This window comes from Orycteropus afer, unplaced genomic scaffold (genome assembly GCF_000298275.1).
Source record: "Orycteropus afer afer isolate SDZICR_OR568_19922 unplaced genomic scaffold, OryAfe1.0 scaffold00007, whole genome shotgun sequence".
Classification (NCBI taxonomy): Eukaryota; Metazoa; Chordata; class Mammalia; order Tubulidentata; family Orycteropodidae; genus Orycteropus; species Orycteropus afer.
Genome location: NW_006921594.1, coordinates 5,063,026 through 5,090,301, shown reverse-complemented (window position 1 = coordinate 5,090,301; position 27,276 = coordinate 5,063,026). Strand labels below are relative to the sequence as shown.

The 27,276-nt window shown below is 40.9% G+C and overlaps 1 protein-coding gene across 1 annotated transcript in view; it reads right to left on the bottom strand.

Annotated features, from left to right (window-relative positions):
- Positions 1-7,434, bottom strand: part of BMT2 (base methyltransferase of 25S rRNA 2 homolog) — a 166,605-nt gene extending 159,171 nt beyond the window's left edge. The window contains exon 1 of the mRNA XM_007944171.2: positions 7,275-7,434. Within this exon, the coding sequence (XP_007942362.1) occupies positions 7,275-7,434 (160 nt within the window). The remainder of the gene's footprint in view (positions 1-7,274) is intronic.
- Positions 7,435-27,276: the final 19,842 nt, after the last annotated feature.

The following is a 27,276-nucleotide window of genomic DNA, read 5'->3' as shown; positions in this document are numbered from 1 at the left end:
TCCTTCTGCCTAGTCCGCCATCTTGCCAGAACTCTATTTCAACTTTTTAAGGAATTAGCTACAAGCACTATTGAGTGCTTAATATGCCAGCAGCTGAGATCAACATGACTTCCTAACATGGCACCATTCCTGGAGGTGATCAGCCAGGAATCTGCTGGTAGGTTGATTACATTGGACTACTTCCACCATGGAAAGGGTGGTATGTTGTTCTTACTGGGTATGTACTCACTCTGGATACAAATATGCCTTTCCTGCATGCAATGCTTTTGCCGAAACTACCATCTGTGGATACACAGTGGACTTATCTGCTGTGATAAGATCCCACACGCCACTGCCTAGGATCAAGGGACTCAATTAACTCCAAATGAAGTGTGGCAATGGACTCATGCTCACAGAATTCACTGGTCTTCCTGTGTTCCCCATCATCCTAAAGTGACTGGCTTGATAGAAGAATGCAATGGCCTTCTAAGGACACAATTGCAACACTAGCTAAGTAGCAATACCTTGCAGGGTTGGGGCAATGTTCTCCGGAAGTATGGATATACTCTAAATCAGTGTCCAACATTTAGTGCTGTTTCTCCCATATCCAGGACTCACAGGGTCCAGGAATTAAGGGGTAGAAATGGGAGTGGGGCTACTCACTATCACCCCTCATGACCCACTTGCAAAATTTTTGCTTCCTGTCCCCGAACCTTATGTTCTGCAGGTCTAGCAGTCTTAGTTCCAAAGGAAAGAATGCTCCCAGCAGGAGGTACAACATTGATTCCACTGAACTGGAAGTTAAGAACGCCACCAAGCCACTTTAGGCTCCATGCCCAAATTAACAGGCAAAGAAGGGAGTTACCATATTGGCTGGTATGACTGATCCTGATCATCACAGTGAAAGTGGATTGGTTTTAAATAACAGAAGTAAAGAAGAGTATGTCCAGAATACAGGAGATCCCTTAGGGCATCTCTTAGTACTACCATACCTTGTGATTAAAGTCAAGGGAAAACTGTAGCAAATCAACTCTGACATGACTACTAATGACCCAGATCCTTCAGAAATGAAGGTCTGGGTCACCTCAACAGGCAAAGACCAGCTGAGTAACCTGCTGAGGACAAAGGGAATACAGAACAGGTGGCAGAAGAAGGTAGTTCTAAATACCAGCTATGATCATGTTGCAGAAATGAAAACTATAATTGCTATGAGTATTTCTTCCTTGTTCTATTATACATGTACATATGCATATATATATGTGTGCATATACATATATGTATACAAAGGAGCTCTCATCGCGCAGCGCCTAAGGCATCTGATTGCTAACCAGAAGGTTAGCAGTTCAAACCGACCAGCCACTCCACGGAAGGAAGATGAGATAATCTACTTTCATAAATATTTACTTCCTCGGAAACCCAATGGGGGTCATTACAAGTTGGAATCATCTCAATGGCAGTAGCTTAAACACACACACACACACACAGATATGTGTCACTTAACATCCATCCAGAGAATGACCACATCTAAGTCTAAGTCTGTGGTCCCATAGGGCTTTTTTTTTTTTACTTTAAAAGAAAAAAAAAAAAGGATAGTGGTTCTTTTACAATTTACCCCTAATGGTTTCAACGACCTGAAAGTCTGAAACAGTGGACCACAACTGGGAAACATTTAAGTGAAGCAGAGGACATGGCCCTGGGCACAGGCTCTTTTGTCTGATGTGCAGACAGGCAATGGCTGCTCATGCTGCTCAGCCAGGTAGAACAGCAGGCAAGGCAGGGTGTACTCCACTCCCTCCTCACTTGCTTCCTCTCAATCTGCTCCCACCGCCGCACTCTCAGTTGCCTCTGCTGTTAGTGCTCGTTCCTCAAGCCTCCACCAGCAGCTTGAGCAACAGTGATGAAGACAATACATAAAGTTTTAATATAGTGCTTGCATAATGTCCAAATTACATAACGTCCTATTTCACAGAACATATTGTGGATGTTAAGTGACACATAACTGTGTGTATATATAGTAAGTATTTTTGTTCTCATCCCTCTTTCATCCTATTACTTATAAACTATAAGATGTAAACAAGGTAATGCATTTCCATTACATGCATGTTAGTTGTATTATGTTAGGCACCAGAAGAACTTTGTAATTGTCTTTGTTCAGGGATTATGTATGGTTTAAGATGTGCACACCTGTCAAGTGGACAAGGGGTTGATGTGATGTGTCAACTTGGCAAGGCTATTATCTTCTCAGTGGTTTGGCTGACTGTAGACTGATTGCTCTTCTATAGTGTAATATAACAATCTTCCTCCACTTTGGGATCTGATCTGAGCAGCTGACAGTTGAAAAGCCAATCAGTTTCTCTGTGTGTGTGGCTTGTATCCAATATACATGGATGTTCTGGTAAAGCTTGCTCTCTCTCAATCCTGCATCTGACTTACCATCCTTTGACCTCTGGTTCTTGGGACATGAGCCAGCAACCTGTCATCTGACCTGCAGATTTTGGGTTTGTTAGCCCTGCAACTACATGTGTCAGGAGAAGCCTCCAGCCTGAAACCTGACTCATGGATTTGGGACTTGCCAGCCTCCACAACTGTGTGAGCCATTCCCTTAAAATAAAGTCTCTATATAGATTTATATTTATACACTGGTTTCGCCCCTCTAGTGAACCAAGTCTAAGGCAGTCTCTCACTCTTAAAGTGATGCTAACAACTGTTAACTTTTATAACACCATTTTTTATGGACTCAGCATACAGAACAACTTACCCTGAATTCTCCTCTTCTGTTTCATTATCAGTAATGTATTTTATTTTGGTCTAGTGTCTAAGGCATTTGACTACTAACCAGAAGGCTGGTGGTTCAAACCCACCAGACACTCCTCCAAAGGAAGGTTGGGCAATCTACTTTCATAGTGATACCACCTCGGAAACCCAAGGAGGGGTCGCTATGAGTTGAATCTGACTTGACGGCAGTGAGTTTGATTAGATTTGGCTTGATTACTTTTATGATATTGTCATAAAAATCACTAACATTGATTTTTTAAAAAATATAGAAAAGTGTAACAATCACCTGTAATCCCACAACCCTAATACTACTATTACCTGTTCAGAATGTACTTTTATTCTTCTCCGATTAATGTATAAACTGTATGGACTTATATAATAAACTCTGTCTTGGTATATAATATAACTTATCCCCCCACACAGGAAAAAAAAAACAAAAACCACTGCTATTGAGTAGATTGCGACTCATAGCCCCCTTTTAGTACAGAGCAGAACTGCCTCATGGCATTTCCGAGGCTGTAAATCTTTATGGAAGCAGACTGTAGCATCTTTCTCTCAAAGAGAAGATAGTGGGTTTGAAATTCTGACCATTAAGTTTGCAAACGAACACTTCAACTACTGTGCTACTGGTAAATTTAACTGGATAAAACTGACGAAATTTTCTAAAGACACTAGCAAGATACCAAACCAAACCCAAACCAAACTCAATGCCATTGAGCTGATTCCAACTCACAGCAACCTCCATTGGGTTTCCAAGGCTATAAATCTTTATGGAAGCAGAATGCCTCATCTTTCTCCCATGGAGTGGCTGGTTCACAAGACTGGTAAAAAATTTCAAAACTAAATGGAATGGAGACTGTACTTTTACTGCTGACAGCTGTAACCTTTTACGTTTTCTTGGAGTTTTTACCTGAATAAAGTTTAGAAAAATAAATGTGAAGCGTAATAATAATTATACAAATAGGATTCTGGGGAAAAATTATACAAAGGCAAGTAAAAACACACATAACCGTACTTCAGTTCTCAGTTTGCTATGTACTTATCAGACAGATCAGATTAAACAATGAAGTCCCTGTTTGGGAAGCAAAACTAGTTGTTTCATATTAAAAAGTTGTTTACAACTCTCATGATGTATTCAAAATATTTTTGGTTTATGTGAAGGTCAAATTTTAAAAATTCGGCATAGCAAAGATGAAGACACTTATATATTCAAGTACATTTATACACTCAATCCAATGGATTATCTCCTATCTATAAATAGTTGGCACCAAAAACACCCCTTCTGGTTATGGCTTCTAGGCATTTCCTTATCTTTTGGTAACTACTTCAGATAACAGTAGTGCTCGGAACATTGACCTTTATCACCAATTCTCACTTTACCTTTGTACAAATTGGCACAGGGTCTGTAAAGGTGACATAGGACAGATGGTAAAATGGAGTAGAGAAGAAAAAGGTGGTAAAAGAGTACATAACACCTATCTGGTGGTCTTCACAATCTTATCTTGCCCTCCCCCCAGTCTTCACCTTAAAGCTGTTCATCACCATCAATATCACCATCGATAAAGTTAGCTGCACAAATGGGTTGGGGAAGGATGGGAGTTAAGGAGCCATCTACTACCACAGGAGAAGGACCTCATTTTCATTCGTCTTCCTGCTTCGCATCAATTCCTCAACCAGAGATAAGAGGGGAAAGGAAAATTATTCCCTGACTCCAGACTCACGATTCATGTCTCACACCTGCCCTTACTATTGCAATGAAACCCTTGCCTCCTCCTTTATCCTAGTCCCACTTATTTTCTTCCCTGCCATTTCTCCCTAAAAAACACCAACGCAGTTAATCATACATACCCAACTTAGCACCCATTTCCATCAATTTATATCCTCCTTCCCGACACAAATTCTAGAAATATTTTCCGCTTCTCATTTTCCCTTCCATTCTACCAACACTTGGAGTCAATATTAGTGTTGGAACTGGAAGAAAAAACTCTTATTCTCATAAAGTATATATAATGCTACTGATGAACTGTCCAAACTTCAAGCAGTCATTTAATCTTTTTGGGACTCAGCTCACTCATCTGTAAAATGAAGGAGCTAGTTTAGTTTAGATCACTGCTCCAAAATATGACAAATTTCAATGCTGATGACAGGGATTCTGAAACTGTAGACAGAATGCAGGAATTTTCTCAAAAGCTTGCACGTGAGTCGGCTGATCAGCTATGCTTGGGAATCATTGATAATGATTAAGGTTCCTAGCCTAATAGTCCAAGATTCTAAGCTGGAATTTTCACTGTATTTTCTGGTAGGACTATTGCTATGAAATGAGCATAGTTTCCATGGTTACTGGTCTATAGTTCAGGTATGTAACTGACCAGGCTTTTGTGGGCTCACCTACACTCAAGTATCATTTATATTATTGTCTTATGACCACAGCCAACCTATAAATGAACTTGTAAAATATGTTCAGACTGGAGACCACTGATATTACAACAATACTAAGAGATAAAAATTATTATTTGTGACTGTTATGCACACAGACTCTCCTAGTCAGCTTTTCACAAGTCAGATCTGACCTACATGTCAATAAACACAGGAAGGGCATGCTCATTAGGATCTGCTAGTTCACTGATTAGGCTTTTATACTTCACTGGAGTACAGCCTAGAGAAGTCTAGATCACTGGTGGAATCCAGGGCATTAAATGCCTAAACAACAATCTCATTCAAATTTTTACAGACTGTCCAGAAGCAAACTTTTTCATTCATGAACCACATGCATCTTTTTTGATAACTTCCAACTACCAATTCTTATCACAGAAAAGTATTCTTGTTATTCAGGGTTAAAGCTATGTATAAACAGCATTTGAGGGGATAACACATTAGTAGTTTCTTAATTTAAGTGGAACCTCATCATTTATGAATAAGAAATTATCATTAAAAGGTAAATATGGAAACTGAATTATATGTTTTTTTTTTAAATATACTTACTTAAATTTGCACAAAACAGCAAGATAAATTGCAGGAAAGTGTGTCCATTTATTTCTTAATTTCTCCAAACAACAGAAAAATCTACAATGAATGCATTATGCAAGTGCATTCTATGAAGATCAAGAATGATGCAATGGTTGCTATGGTAACTACTCATTTTATTAAGTTGTGAGTTGGGGTTTAAAGTATCCTTTAAAAAAATAAATTTCAACATCTTAACTATGCTCATTAAGTCTCTTTCTATTGCTACCTATTCAACAATAACTACAGGTCATCTTTGACACTGAGTATTTAAGCAGTCTCTACTAAAAGTTGGGTTTAAGTTGCCAGAGAAAGAAACCTTTGAATTTAAAGTTTGCAAAATGAAACACATCAACTGCATTAAAAGAAACAAGAGACACTTAGTTCCAAGCAATCAGAGTAACTAAAAGTATGTATAAGTCAAAAGTAACATGATCTTACATGTTTCTGTTTCTTCACTATTACAATTCTGCTCCTAATCCTATTCTATTAACTAAGTAAGTACAAGACTAACAGCATTAGACTGCTGACTTTTCAGTTTGCAATGACGCTAAACCAAGAACCACTAGAAGGTGAGCTCTCATTTTGATACTTAGAAGAAATTTCTCCTGTGCCTATTAAAAAACTGGCACTTTTCACTACACAAGGCTTACAAAGTACATCTGTTGAAAAAACAAAACCAAAATTCAAAAAACCCAACTATAAGCACTACCAAAAAGCACAATCAAAAGTTAATAAGCTCCTTCCCTGCTTCTGCTATTCCATAGAAGGGTTCCCACCGATGCCCAGCCTCGCTGGCATCAATGTCAGTGGCTTGACAGTAACACTGATTACTCTAAACTCGCCAGTATTTTGAGAACTTGCCCCATCTCCTCTTCCTAAATAAACACTTAAACGAAGACTCTGAAAAACGGGGCGAGGGGTTAGCAGGAACGTCACTCCTCCGCATTTTAACAAGGTGAACTCCAGTCAGCTAAAAGGCCTGCGAGTTCGCAGCCCTGGAAGCCAGCGCGATGAAGCTGCGGCAGGGCTCCGGCTAAACCCGTAGGAATGGGGTTACAAGGAAGGGGTGCTGACCGGGAAGCAATTGAAACAACAGGCTGGTTAAGCAGAAGGGAGAGAGGGGCAATTCACACTTCTTTCAGTATGCTTTTCATAAATGGATTTTGCCCCTTATTTCACCTTCTAGGTCGCCTCGCAACAAGCCGCCCCTACCTCCTCCATGAACGTGGTTCGTATGTATGGTGACAACCATCTCAGCACTTTGGCTGGGGACCCAGTGCCTCTACAGGCCCGGAACTCTCCCGAAGGGTCCACGAAGAAAAGAGAACAGGAGGAGCGCGCCTAACGCCGTCTGGGGGCTGGGACCAAACCGGGTCTCCTGCCTGGGAGAGCGCCAGGGGCTGACGTGCAGCTCCTCTGGGTGTCAATGGTGGCCTCTTTCTTTGGGGGAGAGAGAAAGTGACACGGGGTTGGAGGATGAGGCCTCCCCGCCCCCCGCTCAGCCCGCTGTTTACCTTCCCGGTACTTCTTGCGGAGCCTCCGGTGGACGTTCTTCACAACCCCAGAGAGCTTCTCCTGCTCCAGCTTCCGCTCTTGCTCCCGGGGCGGCGGACTGCTCGGGGGACCGGCCCCCTGACTGCTAGCAGAGCCTCGGCTGCCGGCCCCCGGCTCCATATCGCCGCCGCCGCCGCCGCCCCTCGGGCCCCCGCAGACTCTAGGCTGGCGGAGGAGGTGGGGAAGGAGGAGGCAGCAGCGGAGGCAGCCTTCAGGGAAGGCAGAAGAGCCGAAGCCAAGGCCTTGGAGGTTGCACCTTACCCAAACGCACAAGCTGATTGGTGGACTCTGGAGGGCTGGGCGGAAACGGAAAAGGCCAAGGGCCAATCCACGGAGAGGGCCGGTGGCTCACCGGGTTGTTTGGGAACCTAGCAGCTGGAGGAGGCGGGGCTTGCAGGCCTAGGGGCACAGAGACGGTGGGGGAGCTAGGCCGAATTGCTCCTCGCCATCCCTCCGCCCCTCCAGGGCACCTAGTGCGCAGGCGTCGCTGTGCGGCGGCTGCTGGAGACGTGTTGTTGCCGACGCGCTTGCGCGGCCGAGTTGCTTACTTTGGGCTTCATTCTACAGTCCAGCTTTCTCACGTCTTCCAGGCCTCCGCCCCCTTTCCCTCTCTTCTCTCCTCCCGGAGTTATCATCCGAAACGATAGGCCCAGGGTCTTCAAGCCCCTGCTGCATTTTGTCAGTGGTAGCCCTCCTTTTTAGCTGCATAGCGCTGAAGAAGCGCTTATGAGAGGACAGTCCAAGCACAGATGCTTTCATTGGCTTAAGCAGAGGTCTGGCTATGGAGTGCTGTTTTAATTCACGGGCCGGCAAACCCTCCGTGAAGGGCCGGGGTCAATGCTCCTAGTGCCATTGCTGGGCAAGGGTCACAGAAAATGAGGAAAGGAGAGGGCCAAGAAAAGCAATAGGAGATGCGAGGGAGAGAGAAGGTAAGACAGAGAACCCACAACAGATGCTCGCAGGAAGTTTGTACCCCGGTGTCATAGCAGTTCTGTTCTGGGTCTAATTCGCTTCAGAATTCTGGGCGTTTTTAGCCTGCTGGATAACTTCCCGCCCTTTAATGTAATGGATTAGTCTGTGTGGAGCGTGCTTGTATGGATTTGGCAACCTGCTCTCCCACCTCCCTTATGTCTCCTCTTCTCTTGGAAAGCTCAGGGAGAATGTGCTTAGTGACTCCTGTCCCAGAAAGGTGGAGCACTGCTCTCCAGAGAGAGGTAGGCTATGCTTTAGCTCTTAAAGTGGTGCTTGCTGGAGTGCCAGAGATGCAAAAGAGTGAAAGCTTGTAGAGTACTGCAAATGTTGATTAAATGACATTATTTGGAAATGGTTATGATGAGAACTTTTTGATCAGTGATCTCACAAGTAGAGACTGCATATGTAACTTTTATGTGCCACCTTCTGAATGAAGACCTGAAGAATAAAGAATTATACACATTCCAGAACACGGGAGGAACAGGAGTGGGGGAGGGGAGGTGACAAGAGCGGTGGAATTTAAAGGTGGAATATGTGTCCCTACCATCACAGCGGAGAGGCAGATCAAACAGAAACGTATGAACTTCCAAACACCTCATTACAATTATCAGGGAAAATTACATGGGACCACCTAATAAACTGAGATTAGTATTAAGGGGGAATTTCATTTCAGATGGAAAGTGAGCCTGAAGCAACATCTCTTTTGGCTCTTTCCATATTTTAGTAGATACCAAACCAAAAAACAAACTCACTGCCATCCAGTTGATTCCAACTCATAGCAACCTCCTTTGGGTGTCCAAAGTGGTAAATCCTTATGGAAGTAGATTCAGGATCTCTGGTGGCACACGTTATTTGCTGAAGTACTAACCCAGAGTTTGGCGGTTCAACCCAACTGCTCTGCTAACGAAAGATGTGGCAATCTCAAACCCTATGGGGCAGTTCCCCTCTGTCCCATAGGGTCATTATGAGCAGAATGAACTTGTTGGCAATGGGTTTATGGGAGGCAAAATGAGGTACAAATATTTGGGGGTTACAACAATAGTACAAAGAGTGTTAAATTTCATTGATACTGAACTGTGGTTACTTAATTTAACTTCTTTCATACTATTATTAGTGAACGAATTTTTAAGTCTTTCTTAAAGTAAAGATATATACTACAGGAAATTTGGGAAATACAGAAAGGAAGAAAGAAAGGCAGTCACTTGGAAAACCTCTGAGAGATAACAACTGTTAATGTTTTTGTGTTTTTTTGCTTATATATACTTGGGAGCTGTGGTGGTGTAGTGCCTAAGGCATTTGACTGCTAACCAGAAGGCTGGCAGTTCAAACCCACCAGCCACTCCTCGGAGAGAAGGTTAGGCAATCAACTTCCGTAGTGATACCACCTCGGAAACCCAGGGAGGGGTCTCTATGAGTTCATCTGACTCAAGGGCAATGAGTTTGGTTTGGTTGTATATACTTATTTCAAATGAGATCATAGTTCTTGATGGCTGTGTGACAGTCTATTGTATGAATAGCCCATCATTTCATTAACCAGTCCTCTACTGTGTATTTGTCTTGTTTCTATTTTTTTCTGTATTGCAAATAATGTTGTGGTAAAGACCTTATACACACATTTGTCTGTTACTTGGATTATACATTTCATTAGGCTAAATTCTTAAAAGTAGAATTTCAGAATCAAAGCATCGCATGTGCTTTTTATACTGTCAAATCATCTTTTCTGAAATCTAGTACCAGTTTATGCCACCTCTAGCAGTACATAGGAGGCCTGGTGGCACAGTGGTTAAAGTGCTTAGCTGCTAACCAAAAGGTAGGCGATTTGCCACCAGCTACTCTGAGGGAGAAGGATGTGGCGGTCTGCTTTCATAAAGATTGCAGCCTTGGACACCCTGTCTGGCAATTCTGCTCTGTCCTGTAGGGTTACTATGAGTCAGAATCAACTCAGTGGCAACAGGTTTGGTTTGATTTGGTTACCAAATCTAGGTAATATAATTTATAATGCTTTTAATGAGATGTTTAAAAATCTCTATTTTTAAGAAATATGTGGGAATTTCTTGCTGTTTCTTAACTAGCTCTTCTGGTTGGCAGAGTATTTAACATTAAATATTGCTATCAGAGCAAATAAAATGAACTTATTTAAGAATATCTAGTTGCCATTTTTTCAAGCATATTGAAAAATTCCCCATTTTCAACTTGCTTTTTGATTTCACACTTGCTAAACTATTCACATTCTAGAAGCAACCTCAAAATTGAAATTAGACAGCTGGATTTCATTCTAAATTTGTGTGGATTCAAAGCAGTGTGAATCAACATTTCCTGAGAAACACCAATAATGAGTTTTCTTCAGAGGACTATGGCAACTGGCTTGAGCCCACAGAATAACTGGAGTTTATAATTCCCTTTCTTCAATGTGATTAGTAATGTTGGAAAAATTTTTGTCTGTTAGGTAACAGAAGGTGGTAATGGGAGTTTCTATTTAAGTGAAATAATTTGTCATTGCTGATCAAAGAAATCACTGAAGGAAGTAGGTTTAGTGCCATATTAGTAGGCATTTCCTGTGCCCAGGAAAATACTAGCATTTTTCCCCTCAAGTGGTGACAGATTTTCATTTACGGTAAATATCTTCTTATTCTTATTCTTCTTAGTTCCCCCCCCCCCCAATCCTCTCATTATTACTTTAGACTGGTGTTGAGTAAAATAGTATTCACTGAACAGGACAAACCAGTCTGGGAGGAAGAGACATTTCTTTCTTTTTAAATTTTTTTTTTGTGATTTGGGTGCAAATTTACAAAGGAGATTCCTCTTACTCTTAGCAGTTAATGCACATTTTGTTTCACACTCCTCTCCCCCATTATAATCCCAACAATAAAAAGCTCTCCCCCCATGTCTTCCCTAGAACTCCCTCTTCCCTTTGCCCTTCTTTTCTACACATCCCTGTATGTGCAGCTTTCCCCCTATGCAAATACTGCCCTTGTGATGGCTCATGGTTGATTGATCTAAGGAGTGCATCTCCCTGGGGTAGGTGTTCTGTTCGTAGGCCTTTCTACTGTTCGACTGAGAGCTAAGCCACGGAAATGAGTTCAGGTCCAGGTCTGAAGGATAACCAGGGACCATAGTCTCAGGGATTCTACCAGTCTCTGTTTGACAAGTAATTCTGGTCATTTTGGTGTTTTCGAATATTCTTCCAGGATCTCCAATTTTGATCCCTTTCTGTGTGATTGGCATTGGAAGCCAGGCACCATCTAGTTCTTTAGGTCTCAAGGTTGTTGTGAAGGCTGAGGTCCCCATGGTCTATCATACCCTTGGACTAATTGTTTCCATATGACTTTGATTTTCTTCACTCTTCTTTGTTCCAGATGAGGGGAGAACAATAGTTGCATCTTAGATAGTCACTCGAAAGCTTTTTAAGACCCCAGTTGCTACTCAGCAAAGTAGGATGTAGAACAAGATTTTTATGTACTATATTGTATTTGGTTCAAGCCGGATTCAGAAGAGGACGTGGAACAAGGGATATCATAGCTGTTGTCAGATGCATCTTGGCTCAAGGCAGGGAATACCAGAAAGATGTTTACTTGTGTTTTATTGACTATGCAAAGGCATTTGATTGTGTGGATCATGACAAATTATGGACAACATTGAGAAGAATGGGAATCCCCGAACACTTGATTGTACTCATGAGGAATCTGTACCTTGACCAGGAGGCTGTCGTTCGAACAGAACAAGGGGACACTACATGGTTTAAAATCAAGAAGGGAGTGCGTCAGGGTTGTATTCTGTCTCCACACTTATTCAATCTATATGCTGAGCAAATAATCTGAGAAGCTGGACTATATGAAGAAAAACGTGGTATCAGGATTGGAAGAAGAATCATTAACAACCTGAGATATGCAGACGATACAACTTTGCTTGCTGAAAGTGAGGATGACATAAGTCACCTACTGATGAAGGTTGAAGAATACAGTCTGCAGTATGGATTACATCTCAACATAAAGAAAACAAAAATCCTCACAACTGGACCAGTGAGCAGCATCACAATAAATGAAGAGAAGATTGAGGTTGTCAAAGAATTCACGTTGCTTGGTTCTACAATCGATGCCAACGGAAGCAGCAGTCAGGACATTAGACGACGTGTAGCATTGGGAAAGTCAACTGCGAAGGAACTGTTTCAAGTGCTGAGGAGCAAGGATATCTCATTGAGGACTAAGGTGCTCCTGACACAAGCCATGATATTTCCAATCGCCTGGTATGCATGTGAGAGCTGGACAATGAATAAGGAAGACCGAAGAAGAGTTGATGCTTTTGAGTTGTGGTGCTGGCAGAGAATGCTGAAAGTACCATGGACTGCTAAAAGAACTAACAGATCTGTCCTGGAGGAAGTGCAGCCAGAATGCTCCTTGGAAGCAAGAATGGCCAGACTTTGTCTCACCTATTTTGGTCATGTTGTAAGAAGGGACCATTCCCTGGAGAAGGATGTCATGCTTGGTAGGGTGGAGGGTCGACGAAAGAGGGGGAGGCCTTCAAGGAGATGAATTGATAAGGTGGCTGCAATGATGGGCTCAAGTATAGCAGGGATTGTGGGGCTGGCGCAGGATCGGGCAGTGTTTCGTTCTGCTGTGCATGGGGTCGCTATGAGTCGGAAACGACTCGACGGCACTTAACAACAACAACAACAACAACATACTGTCCTAATTGAGCTTGATGTCCCCTGAGACCATGGTCTCAAGCCCACCGGCCTGGTGACTCTCTGCTTCAAGGTGTTTTGGTTGTCACTGAGAAGCTACTCCAACTTTGCCACATTACTTCTGTAATGTATATGGATATTTTTGTAGCACAAATATATATGTAAGAATATCTTGAGCCAAATCTATCCTTGGTCATGTGTATATTTTTGTTTGCCTACCCACACCTGATTTTCTCACTTGCCTGTGTGTTTACCCATAGACTAGTGTTTGCTGCCATTTGTAATGCAGTATTGTGCATGTAACAGTATTTGCCTGTGTTGTTATATCTTTTATATACTTTTCTGTGTCAGGAAGAGGCATTTCTAATGACTGCACTAAATGCCCATAACTAAATTTCTCATTCTCATTCATGGTCTTACCTCCATGCTTCTGTACTCTTCCATGTCTGTTTGGTGTGTCATAATGAGCTTCCTGTGTCAAAATCACTCAATGTCAGGAAAATGTTCATGTCTTCTTTCTTTACAGTTATATTGTTTATGAGGTATGTTGTTGTTGTTGTTATGTGCCATTGAGTTGGACCCGACTCATAATGACCCCTCCTTGGGTTTCCGAAGCAGTATCACTACGGAAGTAGATTGCCCAACCTCCCTTCCGAGGAGTACTGGTAGGTTTGAACCGCCAGCCTTCTGGTTAGCAGTCAGGTGCCTTAGGCACTACGCTACCAGAGCTCCTTTATGAGGTATAGTGCAGTGGATTACTTAATGTGGCCTTTCTATCCATCGTCTTTGTAACTCTCACCAAATAACTGGGTGGGACTATACAAATGAGATGCTTGTAGCCCACCTAGGGGATTGGATAGCTTGCTGATAAATGCAAATAAGGTGTGTGGCACCATTGTGGGAGTTAAAAAACAAAAACAAAAACTCATTGCCATTGTTTCGGTTCCAACTCATAGCAACCCCTCCTTGGGTTTCCTAGGCAGTATCTCTATGGAAGTGGATGGCCCAGTCTTCTTTCTGAGGAGTAGCCAGTGGGTTTGAACTTCCACCCTTCTGGTTAGCAGTCAAATGCCTTAGCACTATGCCACCAGGGCTCCATTGTAGGAGTACACGCATGCACACATGCACTGCCATCGAGTAGGATCTGACTCATAGTGACCCCTCCTTGAGTGTCCGAGGTGGTATATCTATGGAAATAGATTGCCCAACCTTCTTTCCAAGGAGTGGCTGGTGGGTTTGAACCACCAGCCTTCTGGTTAGCAGTCAAATACCTTAGACAGTACGCTACCGACCATGCAGATAAAATGTATGGAACCCTAATGAGGGGATTGATCAGTTTTTCCATCCTGCTCAGCTTAAAATCCCAGATGCAGAAAAGGGGGACCTGACTACCACCAAGAAGAAATGCATTATTGTCATATTATAGAGAAACTATTGAAAAGCAATTTTTTTCTTCTTTTCTTTTTCCTCATTTTATTTCAAATAATAGAAACTTTCTTTGGGAAATGCTTTTAATATTTGGATAGACACAAACATAGCTGAGATATTACAAGTAAAGAAATATTTTCAGTCAGCAATGAAACTTTAAGGAGCTCTGGTGGCATAGTGGGTAAAGTGTTTGGATGCTAACTTGAAGGTGGGTGGTTCAGACCAACCAGCTACTCCGTAGGAGGAAGATGAGGCAATCTACTTCTGTGAAGATTTACAGCCTTGGAAATCCTGTGGGGTCACTATGAGTTAGAATCAACTTGCTACCAGTGGGTATAAAAGAAGGTTACAACAATTGCTATTTCTTAAACTGAAAGAACTGAAGGTAAAAATCAAGCCTTGAGTTGCAATATTGAAGGATTCTATAGACAAAATATTGAATGGTACAGGAAGCATCTAAAGAAGATGAAAGGAATACACTGTAACAAAAAGAATTGGGGGATGTTCAGCTATTTCAGGAGGTAGCATATGATCAAGAACAAATGGTATTGAAGGAAGAAGTCCAAGCTGTACTGAAGGAATTACGGAAAAACAAAGCTCCAGGAATTGGCAGAATACCCACTGAGAGGATCCGAAAACAGATGCAGCGTTGGAGGACTTACTCATTTATATCAAGAAACTTAGACGTTAGCTAGCTGGCCAACCAACTGCAAGGGATCAATTTTTGTGCCCATTCCAAAGAAAGGTGATCCTCCAGAATGTGGAAATTATCAAATGATATCATAATATCACATGCAAGTAAAATCTTGCTAAAGAGAATTCAAAAATGGTTGCAGCAGTATATTGATAAGGAACTTCCAGAAATGCAAGCTGGATTCAGAAGAGGATGTGAACTAGGATATAATTGCTTATGTCAGCTGGATGTTGGCCAAAGGCAAGAATACGGCAAGATGTTTACCTGTGTTTTATTGATTGTGCAAAGACATTTGACTGTGTGGATCATAACAAATTACGGGTAACATTGCAAAGAATGGGAATTCCAGAACACTTAATTTTACTCATCAGGAACCTGGACATAGACCAGGAGGCTGTCATTTGAAGAGAACAAGGGGATACTACATGGTTTACAATCAAGAAGGGCATATGTCAGGGTTGTATCCTTTCACCATACTTGTTCAAACTGTATGCTGAGCAAATAATCTGAGAGGCTGGACTACATGAAGAAGAACACAGCATCAGGGTTGGAGGAAGACTCATCAACAGCCTGCACTATGCAGACAACACAACCTTGCTAGCTAAAAGGGAAGATGATCTGATGTACTTACTGATGAAGATTAAAGACTACAGTCTTCAGTATGGATTATACCTCAACATAAAGAAAATGAAAATCCTTGGAACTGGACCAATAAACAACATCACAATAAATGGAGAAGAGATTGAATTTGGGAGGGATTTCATTTTACTTGGATCCTCCATCAACACCCATGGAGGCAGTAGATACTGTATCAGATGTGATACTGCACTGAGAAATCTGCTGCAGAAGACCTCTTTAAAGTATTAAGGAGCAAAAATGTCATTTTGAAGACAAAGAGGGGTCCTAACCCAAGCCATGGTATTTTCAATCACCTCATATGCATATGAAAGCTGGACAGTGAATAAGGAAGACTGAAGAAGAGTTGATGCCTTTGAATTATGGTGTTGGTGAGGAATACTGAAAATACCAGGGACTTCCAGAAGAACAAACAAATCTGTTTTGGACGAAATGCAACCAGAATGCTCCTTGGAAGCGAGAATGTCCAGACTTTGCTCACCTACTTTGGTCATGTTGTCAGAAGGGACCAGCCTCTGGAGAAGGATGTCATGCTTGGTAAAGTAGAGGGTCAGGGAAAAGGGGGAAGACCCTCAATGAGATGGATTGACACAGTGGCTGCAACGATGAGCTCAGTCATAGCAAGGATTGTGAGGATGGCAAGGAACTAGACATTGTTTCATTCTGTTGTACATAGGGTCACTGTGAGTCAGAGCCCACTCAGTAAAGCCTCCCAACAACAACCAATGGATCAGTGTTTGGAGAACACTGGCAATCTGAGAGATTATTTTCAGCCCCTAAACCACTGTAATTATGTGATTCATAATGATTTTGAGAAAGATTTTTGTGTTGTACTTTTTGAACATCATTCTTATATTGGGGATATTCCTGTTTTAATGTAAATAGGGACATTGTGCATCAAAGCCCACTCAACAAAGCCTCCCAACAACAACCAATGGATCAGTGTTTGGAAAAGACTGGCAGTCTGAGAAATTATTTTCAGCCCCTAAATCACTGTAATTATGTGATTCACAATGATTTTGAGAAAGTTTTGTGAGTTGTACTTTTTGAATATCATTCTTACATTTGGGGATTTTCCCATGTTATGAATGCAGACTCAGATAAGTGACCTAGGCCCAGTTAATCCTATTCCTCATAGTGAACTGTGTTCAGAAGAGAGCAAGAGGATGAAGCAGAAGGTATAGCGGATCATTTTTTTTTTGTAAGGAGAGACAATGAAGGTATGTGGCTTTTAGTATCAGTGGCCAGCATTTGTATTATGAGCCAAGAAACAGAGGCGGTGTGGTCTTTCTCAAAGCATTTGCTGGGAGTTATTTAGATTTTGGTCCTGCATGGTAGTCTCCAAGTCTGCCTCTTTGGTCCTTTTGGATATTTGGGACCACTTAATATCCTTGAATAAATCCTTTTTCTATTTTAACTAGCTAGAGTGCATTCTAATTTTTGTACAGAGATGTCTAATGAAGAGACGTTTGGGAAGAGAATCAGGTGACCTGGAACATTTTCCAGTAGCTTTCATTGTGATTTTAGGAAATCTGTTATCTTGTGTTTCTTGATTTCCTAAGCTATTGAAGATGAATTGCCATCACTACCTCACAAAGTTATTGTAAGAATAAAAGGAAATCATGGGTTGAAAGTGCTTTGAAAAATTAAAAAAATTACACAAGCAAATAAATGGGATAGTTATTTGTTTCTAAGGGGCCTAAAAAAAGTGAGAATTTCCTGGATGCAGGAAACTAAATATAGACTTCCTTTAATTGAATGTTCATCAGGCTCCCTTTAGATTTTAAGTTTGTAACTGTCTCACCATGATTTCTTTTTCCTGAAAGTAGCACATGCTCTAAAATATATTGTCTGAAATTACAAGGTTTTATGTATCAAAGTATGAAATAATCACCGTAAGTTTCCTAAAGCTGACTCTACTAAAGTTGTCTCTACCAAAATTTTCTTATATAATAGTTAGAATAGATATGTTTTTGAAAAGCCTGACCAAAATTCCCTGCCATAATATTGTGATAATATTTTATTAAGCACAATATTTCCATTTTACTCAACACTTTTGAAAATTCTCCATTTGAAAACTGAACTTCAACAATTCTTCTTCTATTCAAGAAAAATGTATTGAGCCATGGGTCAGAAGGCTCAATTTTTAAGATGTCAGTTCTTCCCAGATTGACCTAGAGATTTAAGACAATCCCAATTGTGATAGTTGGAGCTGTGTGTCAACTTGGCTAGACCGCAATTCTGTGTGGTTTAAGCTGTTGTGATGTGGTTATTCCCATGATGGGATCAGATGATTATGTTTTGAGCAGCCAATCTGTTGAAAGGGAGTTTCCCTAGGGGTGTGGCCTGCTTCCAGTATATCTATGGACCTCCTGGGAAAAGAGACATTCTTCTGTGGATCGGGATTCTGTTGTGCTGCCTACAACTGTCCGTGAGTGAACAATCCACCATTCGGCCTGGAGATCTTGGATTCGTCATTCATTGGAGTCAACAGCCAGTACACTGCCTGCCAACCTTGAGCTCCTCAGCCCCTGCAGCTGCAAGAGTAAAGAAAAGCCTCCAGCTTGACATTTGATCCAGGAACTTTGGACTTGCCGGCTTCTATAAGTGTGTGAGCCATTTTCTTAAGATAAATTTCTCTTCTTGTTGTTGTTGTTAGGTGCCATCAAGTCGGAGCCAACTCATAGTGACCCCTCCTTGGGTTTCTGAGGCAGTATCACTATAGAAGTAGATTGCCCAATCTTCCTTCTGAGTAGTGACTGGTGGGTTTGAACTGCCAGCTTTCTGGTTAGCAGTCAAGTGCCTTAGGCACTATGCTACCAGAGCTCGCATAAATTTCTCTCTATATACATATATATAAGCTTTACTGGTTTTGTTTCTCTAGAGAACCCAGTCTAACACACCAATCAAAATATCAAAAGAATTTTTGTAGAAATTAACAAGCTAATTCTATAGCTCATGCAAAGAAACCAGAAGGTCCAAAACAATTTTTTTTTCAATAACAAAGTTGGGTGGCTAACACTACAGGACTTTAAGATTTAGTATATAGCTACAGTAATCAGGACAGGGTGGTGTTGGCATAAAGATAAGTTGGCATAAAAAATAGATCAATGGAAGAGAAGAGAAAGTCGAGAAAAAGACACACACATATAAATAACTGATTTCTTTTTTTTTTTTACAAAGGTGTAAAAGCTGTTTATTAGATCTTGTTTAGTAGCTGTTTAGTAGACTATCCTTTTCTAAAGGATAGCCATTTCAACAAATGATGCTGGAACAATTGGATGCAAAAAAGAACTTCATTCAACTTATTTCTCATACCATGTGTATGTAAAAAATAATGCAAAGTGGTGTGTGTACTGTTGTAGTTAAGGTTGTGTGTCTTTTGGCTGAACTGTGGTTTTGATTGTTTGGCAGCTGGGTGTGGTTATTCCCCATGAGAAGATTGTAACTGAGAGCAGCTAAGTAGTTGCCTTTGAGTGTGGCCTGCTTCCAGTATATAAGGGGAAACTTTAAGGAAGGGCTCTAGCTTTTTGGCACGTCTAGATCCTGCATTTGGCTGAGTCTTCATCTCAGTGGCCTGCTGTGTTGCCTGCCAATCTTGGTATTATTCCTAGAATTGAACCAGTGGGCTGCCATGTTGCCTGTTGATCTTGGGGTTGTGCCATTCTACTTGCTGACCTTGGGTTCATCAGCCTCAGCAGTCAGAAGCTGCATGAGTTACAAGAAGCCTCCAGCTCCAGTGGGCCTGGAATTAGAAGCAGAGCTGAGGCCCAAAGTTGAAGGACCTTCACCCAGTCTAACACACTTTGAATTTGGACTTGTAGCCTCCTAAATTGTAAGCGAATAAATTCCTGTTCGTTAAAGGCATCCTTTTGTGGTATTTCTGTTACAACAGCCCTAGAGAACCAAGATGCAGACCTAAATATAAAACCTAGAACTATGAAACTTCTAGAAGAAAATCTTTGTGACATTTGGTTAGACAACAGTTTTTTTAGACATGCAGAAAAGTATAATATATAAAAGAAAATTTGGTAGCTTGGTGTCATAGACTGAATTGTGTTCCCACAAAATATGTCCATTTGCCAGGGCCATGATTCTCAGTGGTTTGGTAGTTATGTAATCATGTAGTTTGGCAGTTGAGTAATGATATGATCACTCCCCATGACATCATCCGATATGATCAGCAATCATTTGTAAGGGAGTTAGGGTGGGATGTTGTTGTTAGGTGCCATCGAGCCGCTTCCGACCCATAGCAACCCCATGCACAGCAGAACGGAACACCACCGATGCCATGCCAGCTCCATGATCCTTGCTGTACTTGAGCCCATTGTCACAGTCATCATGTCAATCCATCTCGTTGAAGGCCTTCCCTTCTTTCATCAACCCTCCATCTTACCAAGCATGACATCCTTCTCCAGGGAATGGTCCCCTCTGACAACATGACCAAAGTAGTAGGGTGGAATGCAACACCCTTAATCAGATCACAGCCCTGATCAATGTCAGGGAAGTTCTCCTGGAGTGTAGTCTAGAAATCTTTTATTTTCTAATAGATAAAAGGAGAGAGAAGCACAGAGAGAGGAACTCCAGTACCCCCAAGAAGGAAAAACTGGGGGTGGGGCACATCCTTGGACCTGAAGTTCCTGCACTGAGAACCTCCTAGACCCAGGGCAAGATTGACGCTAAGACACCTGTAGATTTCCAAGGAACACTGGGCCACACATGTTAAAAGGAGACAAAGACTTTCTCTCAGAACCCACAGAGAGAAAAAACCTTCCCCTAGACCTGGTGTACTGAATTCAGATTTGTAACCTCCTAAAGTCTGAGAAAATTAATTTATTTTTGTTAAAGCCATTCACTTAGGATTATTTCTGCTATAGCAACAGTAGATACCTAAGACACTTGGACTTTGTAAAAATTAAAAATTTCTGCTCTTCAAAAGACACTGGTAAGGAAATGAAAAGACAAGCCACAGAGTAAGAGAAAATATTTAGTCACATACCTGTATCCAGAATACAGAAAGAAGTCTCGAAATTTAGTAATAAAAGAACACACAACTCCCCTGCCACTTCCTCCCCAAATGGGAAAACATATATGAAGACACTTTGCTAAAGATGATACATAGTTGGCAAATAAGTGCAAGAAAAAGTGCTCATAATCAGAGAAATGCAAATGTTGGCAACATGAGATACCACTACATACATATCAGAATGGCTAAAGTTAAAAAGACTGGCCATACTAAATGTTGTCTAGGACATAAAGGAACTAAAATGCTCATGCACTGAAGATGAAATGTTAAATTGTACAACCACTTTGGAAAAAAGTTGCTTAAAAAGTTAAATATACAACTACCATATGATTCAGCCAATCTGCTTCTGGGTGTTCTAGAAATGGAAGCATATGTCTCTATAAAGACTTACACATAAATGCTCACAGTGGCTTTATTTGGAATAGCCCCAAACTGGAAAGAACCCAAATGTCCATCAGCAGATTAATGGATAAACAAAATGTAATGTAACTATATAATAAAGTACCAGTCAACAATAAATGGAAATAAATCGTTGATTCATACAACAACACAGATAATTTTCAGAATAAGCTGCATGAAAGAACCAGACAGAAAATAGTACACACATTTTTTTTTAACTTTTATAAAATTCTAGGAAATGTGAATTAATCTATAGTTACAGAAAGGAGATCAGTGGTTATATGCGAATGAGGAGGGGAGGAATGGAAAAGAATTATCAAGGAGCACCAGGAAACTGTTAGTGTTAATAGATAGGTTTATTATCTTGATTTTAGTGATGGTTTTATGAGATTGTAATATGTAAAAATTTATCAAACTGTGCAGTTTAAATACATGCACATCGTTGTATGTTAAAACAAAACAAACCAAACTCACTGCCATTGAATCATTTCCAACTCATAGCGACCCCTCCTTGGGTTTCCGAGGCGGTATCTCTATGGAAGTAGATTGCTCAATCTTCCTTCTGAGGAGTGGCTGGTGGGTTTGAACTCCAGCCTTCTGGTTAGCAGTCAAACGCCTTAAATAAACCTCAATAAAGCTGTTAAAGATCATGTATTTAAGTGCTTACTATAAGCCAGATACTCTGCTAGGCACTGGGGCTATAGTGGCAAAAAAAAAAAAAAAAAAAAAAATTCTGTATTTTCATAGTTTGTAGGTATTAGTAAAACCATATAGATCAATGAAATCCTAATTTTTTTTACTATTTATAAAATAAGTGGAAATTTGATAATGATTTTGATGATTTATTTTGTTATGTAAATCAAGCAATCAGTTTAGTGTGAAAATAGCAAGGACTCAACATATATGCTAACTGAGCAAATAAAAGTGAGAGAGAAATCACATCATTCTTGAATATTAGTGTCTTATCATGACCTTTTTATGCCTAGAATATCGATCTTTATGTGTTCCATTTCATTTTTGACAACTTCCAATTTTCCTAGATTCATACTTTGTACATTCCAAATTCTGATTGTTAATGGATATTTGCAGCTGTTCCTTCCCATTTTGACTCATGTCACATCAGCAAATGGAGGTCCCAAAAGCTTCTCTCCATCCACATCAAGAAGGTTAACTCTAATCTGAGGAGGCAACTCCTTCCCAGTCATATTTTGAGTGCCTTCTGACCTGAGGGGCTCATCTTCTGGCACTAAAACAGACAATGTTTCAGGGCTATTCTTAATGTTTTCCAGTAATTTATGAGACACTACTTCACTGCTATTCATAATGTTTTCACAGCCCAATTCTTTGAGAAGTGGATGGCCCCTTCTTTCTCTGGAGTCTGTCTTAGTCTGGAAGTACCACTGAAACCTGTCCACCAAGGGTGACCCTGCTGGTATATGAAATGTGCAAATGCATAAAGATTGATATCCTAGGCATTAGTGAGCAAAAATGGACTGGTTTTGGCCATTTTGAATTAGACAACCATGTGATTTATTATGCCAGGAATGACAAATTAAAGAAGAATGTCATGGCATTCATTGTCACAAAGAACATTTCAAGATCTATCCTGAAGTACAATGCTGTCAGTGATAGGCTAATATCCATACACCTACAAGGAAGACCAGTTAATACTACTACTATTCAAATATATACACCAAACACAAAGCCAAAGATGAGTAAAATCAAAGATTTTTACCAGCTCCTCCAGTCTGAAATTGACCAAACATGCAGTCAATTCTGGTGATTGGAATGCAAACATTGGAAACAAAGAAGAATAACTGGTAGTAGGAAAATATGTCCTTGGTGATAGAAATGATGCTGGAGATCACATGATAGAACTTCACAAGACCAATGACTTACTAATTTTAAGTACATTTTTTAAACAACATAAACAGTGGCTATACAAGTGGCCCTCACCAGATGGATTACACAGGAATCAGATTGACTACATCTGTGGAAAGAGGCAAAGGAGAAGCTCAGTATCTTCAGCCAAAACCAGGTCAGGAGTGCACTGTGGAACAGACCATCAACTGCTCATATGCAAGTCCAAGTTGAAGCTGAAGGGAATTAAAACAAGTCCATACGAGCCAAAATATGACCTTGATTATGTTGTTGTTGTTGTTATGTGCCATCGAGTCAGACCTGACTCAAAGCGACCCCTCCTTGGGTTTCCGAGGCAGTATCACTACAGAAGTAGATTGCCCAACTTTCCTTCTGAGGAGTGGCTGGTGGGTTTGAACCACCAGCCTTCTGGTTAGCAGTCAAATGTCTTAGGCACTATGCTACCAGAGCTCCTGACTTTGATTATATTCCTCCTGAATTTAGAGACCATCTAAAGAATTGATTTGATGCATAGAACACTAATGAGTGAAAACCAGAGGAGTTGTGGGATGACATCAAGAACATCAAGCATGAAGAAAGCTAAAGGTCATTAAAGACAGAAAAAGAAGAAAAGACCAAAATGGACGTCAGAAGAGAGTCTGAAACTTGCTTTTGAATGGAGATTAGCTAAAGTGAATGGAAGAAATAATGAGATAAAAGAGCTGTACAGAAGATTTCAAAGAGCAGATTGAGAAGACAAAGTTAATTATTATGTGAAATGTGCAAAAACCTGGAGTTAGAAAACCAAAAGGGAAAATATGCTCTATATTTTCAAGCTGAAAGAACTGAAGAAAAAAATCAGGCCTCAAGTTGCAATATTAAAGGATTCTATGGGCAAAATATTGCATGATGCAGGAAACATCAAAAGAAGATGGAAGGAATACACAGAGTCATTGTACCAAAAAGAATTGGCCAATGTTCTTCCCTTCCAGGAGGTGGCATATGATCAAGAACCAACGGTATTGAAGGAAGAACTTGAAGCTTCACTGAAGGAACTGATGATAAACGAGTTCCAGGAATTGACGGTATACCCATTGAAATGTTTCAACAAATGGATGCCGCATTGTAGGCACTTACTTGTCTATGCCAAGAAATTTGAAACACAGCTACCTGGCCAACTGACCAGAAGAGATCCATATTTGTACCCATTCCAAAGAAAGGTGATCCCACAGAATATGGAAATTATTGAACAATATCATTAATATCACGTGCAAGTAAAATCCTGCTGAAGATAATGCACAAATGGTTGCAGCAGTATATTAACAGAGAACATCCAGCAATGCAAGCTAGATTCAGAAGAGGACATGGAATGAGGATATCATTGCTGATCTCAGATAGATCTTGGCTCAAAGCAAAGAATACCAGAAAGATGTTTACTTGTGTTTTATTGACTATGCAAAGGCATTTGATTGTGTGGATCATAATAAATTATGGATAACATTGAGAAGAATGGGAATTCTAGTACAATTAATTGTGCTTATGAGGAACCTGTACATAGTCCAGGAGACTGTCATTTGAACAGAACAAGGGAATACTGCATGGTTTAAAATCAGAAAGGTTGTATACCAGGGTTGTATACTTTCCCCATGCTTATTCACTCTGTATGCTGAGCAAATAATCCAAGAAACTGGACTACATGAAGAAGAACGTGGCATCAGGATTCGAGGAAGACTCATTAACAACCTGTGATATACAGGCAACACAAATTTGCTTGCTGAAAGTGAAAGTGACTTGAAACACTTACTGATGAAGATTAAATACTACAGTCTGCAGTATGGATTGCAGCTCAACGTAAAGAAAATGAAAATCCTCACAACTGGACCAATAAGCATCATGATAAATGGAGAAAGATTGAAGTTGTCAGAGATTTCATATTTCTTGGTTCCACAATAACACTTATGGAAGCAGCAGTCAAGACATCAGATGACATATTGCACTGGGCAAATCTGCTGCAAAAGATCTCTTTAAAGTGTTGAAGGGTAAAGATGTCTCCTTGAAGGCTAAGGTGTGCCTAACCCAAGCCTTGGTATTTTCAAAAGCCTCATATGCATTTCAAAGCTGGACACGGTATAAGGAAGACTGAAGAAGAGTTGATGCTTTTGAGTCGCGGTGTTGGTGAAGAATACTAAATGTTCCATGGACTGCCAGAAGAATGAACAAATCTGTCCTGGACAAAGTGCAGCTAGAATGCTCCTCAGAAGTGGGAATGACCAGACTTTTTCCTACCTACTTTGGTCATGGTGTCAGAAGGGACCGTTCTCTGTATATGATATCATGTTTGGTAAAGTGGAAGGTTGGCGAGAAAGGGGAAGATCCTCAATGAACTGGATTGACATGGTGGCTGCAGTGATGGGCTCATGTAGAGCAAAGATTGTGAGGCTGGCATGGCACCTGGTGGTGTTCCATTCTGTTGTACATAGAATCACTATGAGTCAGAGCTGACTCGATGGCATCTAACAACAACAACAACAACAACATCATGAGTTTAGAGAATTCTGGTGGTGCAATGGTTAAGGCATTTGGCTATTAACCAAAAGGTTGGTGGTTGGAACCCACCAGTCTTTCCACTGAAGAAAGATGAGGCGGTCTGCTTCCTTAAAGATTTACAGCCTTGGAAACCCTGTGGGAGTCACTATGAGTTGGGATCGACTTGATGGTAATGAGTTTGGGTTTTGGATAATGACTTTAAGGAGCTCTGGTGGCACAGTGGTTAAGTACTTGGTTGCTAACCAACCAGCCACTGGTTGCTAATCCACCAGCCACTCTGTAGGGGAAAGATGTGCCAGTCTGCTTCTGTAAACACATACAGCCTTGGAAACCGTACGGGACTCGCTGTGAGTCAGTATTGACTCAGTGACAGTGGGTTTGGTTTGTCTTTTAAATCCGGTCACTATGAGTGGGAACTGACTCAATGGCGATGGGAATAATGGCTTTAAAATAGAAGATGATGGAGAAAGTTTGAAATACTTAATTTAGACTAATCCAAATAGTTGATAATGGTCTACAAGTAACCCAAAGGAACTGAAAACATTGCAAAGAATTTTGTGTTGAACTATTACTTGGTTTTAGGGAAATAGGTTTTTAGTTTGTTAAAGAAAATTTCTCGCTGAGTATGAGATTGTTAAAAGAAAGCAGTAGCAGTCTAGCCAACCCCACTGCCCTCAGGTCAATTCTGACTCATAGTGATTCTGTAGGACATAGTAGAACTGCCCTATAGGCTTTCCAATGCCATAATCTTTATTCTGGTGGCACAGGGCCTAAAGCATTTGGCTGCTAACCAGAAGGTTGACAGTTCAAACTGATGAGTCACTCCATGAAGATGGGGCAATCTACTTCCTTAAAGATTTACTGCCTCAGAAACCCAAGGGGGGTCACTATGAGTTGGAATCAACTCGATGGCAGTGAGTTTGGTTTTTTGGTTAATCTTTACCAAAGCAGACTGCCTCATCTTTCTCCTGTGGAGCAGTTGGTGCATTGCAAGTACTGACCTTTTGGTTGGTAGCCGAGCACGTAACCACTGAAACACTGGGGCTCCTGTAGACTGGCTAAAGAGAAGTATAATACAGTTTTTGTTTTACTCTCTGATTCATATTACATGTTTTAGAAAAAGCATTATGTGATGAAAGCCTTTTTTTTTTTTGTTAGCCATTCATTATATGACACAGATTTTAAGGATAAACGCCTATGGTAAGTGGAAGATTTAAGACTGACAAAGTGGATAATAGTGAAACAAAAGGCTGTCACAGATAAATTTTGCTAGCCTCACAATTTGAACCCATATTTAGGGAAAAGCCAGTGATTCATCCCAAAATTTAGTGATTTAAAACAGCCTCAATCATTTATTTGCTCAAAATTTGGAATTTGTTCAGGTTTCAACAGTGACATCAATTGGGTGGCTCAACTACAGCTGGAGATCCATTTTCAGGATGACCTCACTCTCATGGCTGACTGGTTGGTGCTATCTGTTTTACCTCGGAGCTCAGGGCCAGTGACATTAATTCTCTAGATGGCCTCTCCACATGGATATGTTTGGCTTCTCACAGCTGGGAGGCTCAGCTTAGTAAAACTTATCTGGTAGTAAACTTCTCCCAGAGCACAAAAGAGGAAGCTTCCGGTCCTGAGGCCAAATTAGTCTAATACACCCTGAAAACTGCTACATCACCTCCGGACCATTGTCTAAGTTGTGTCTCTTCCTGGAATGCCTCC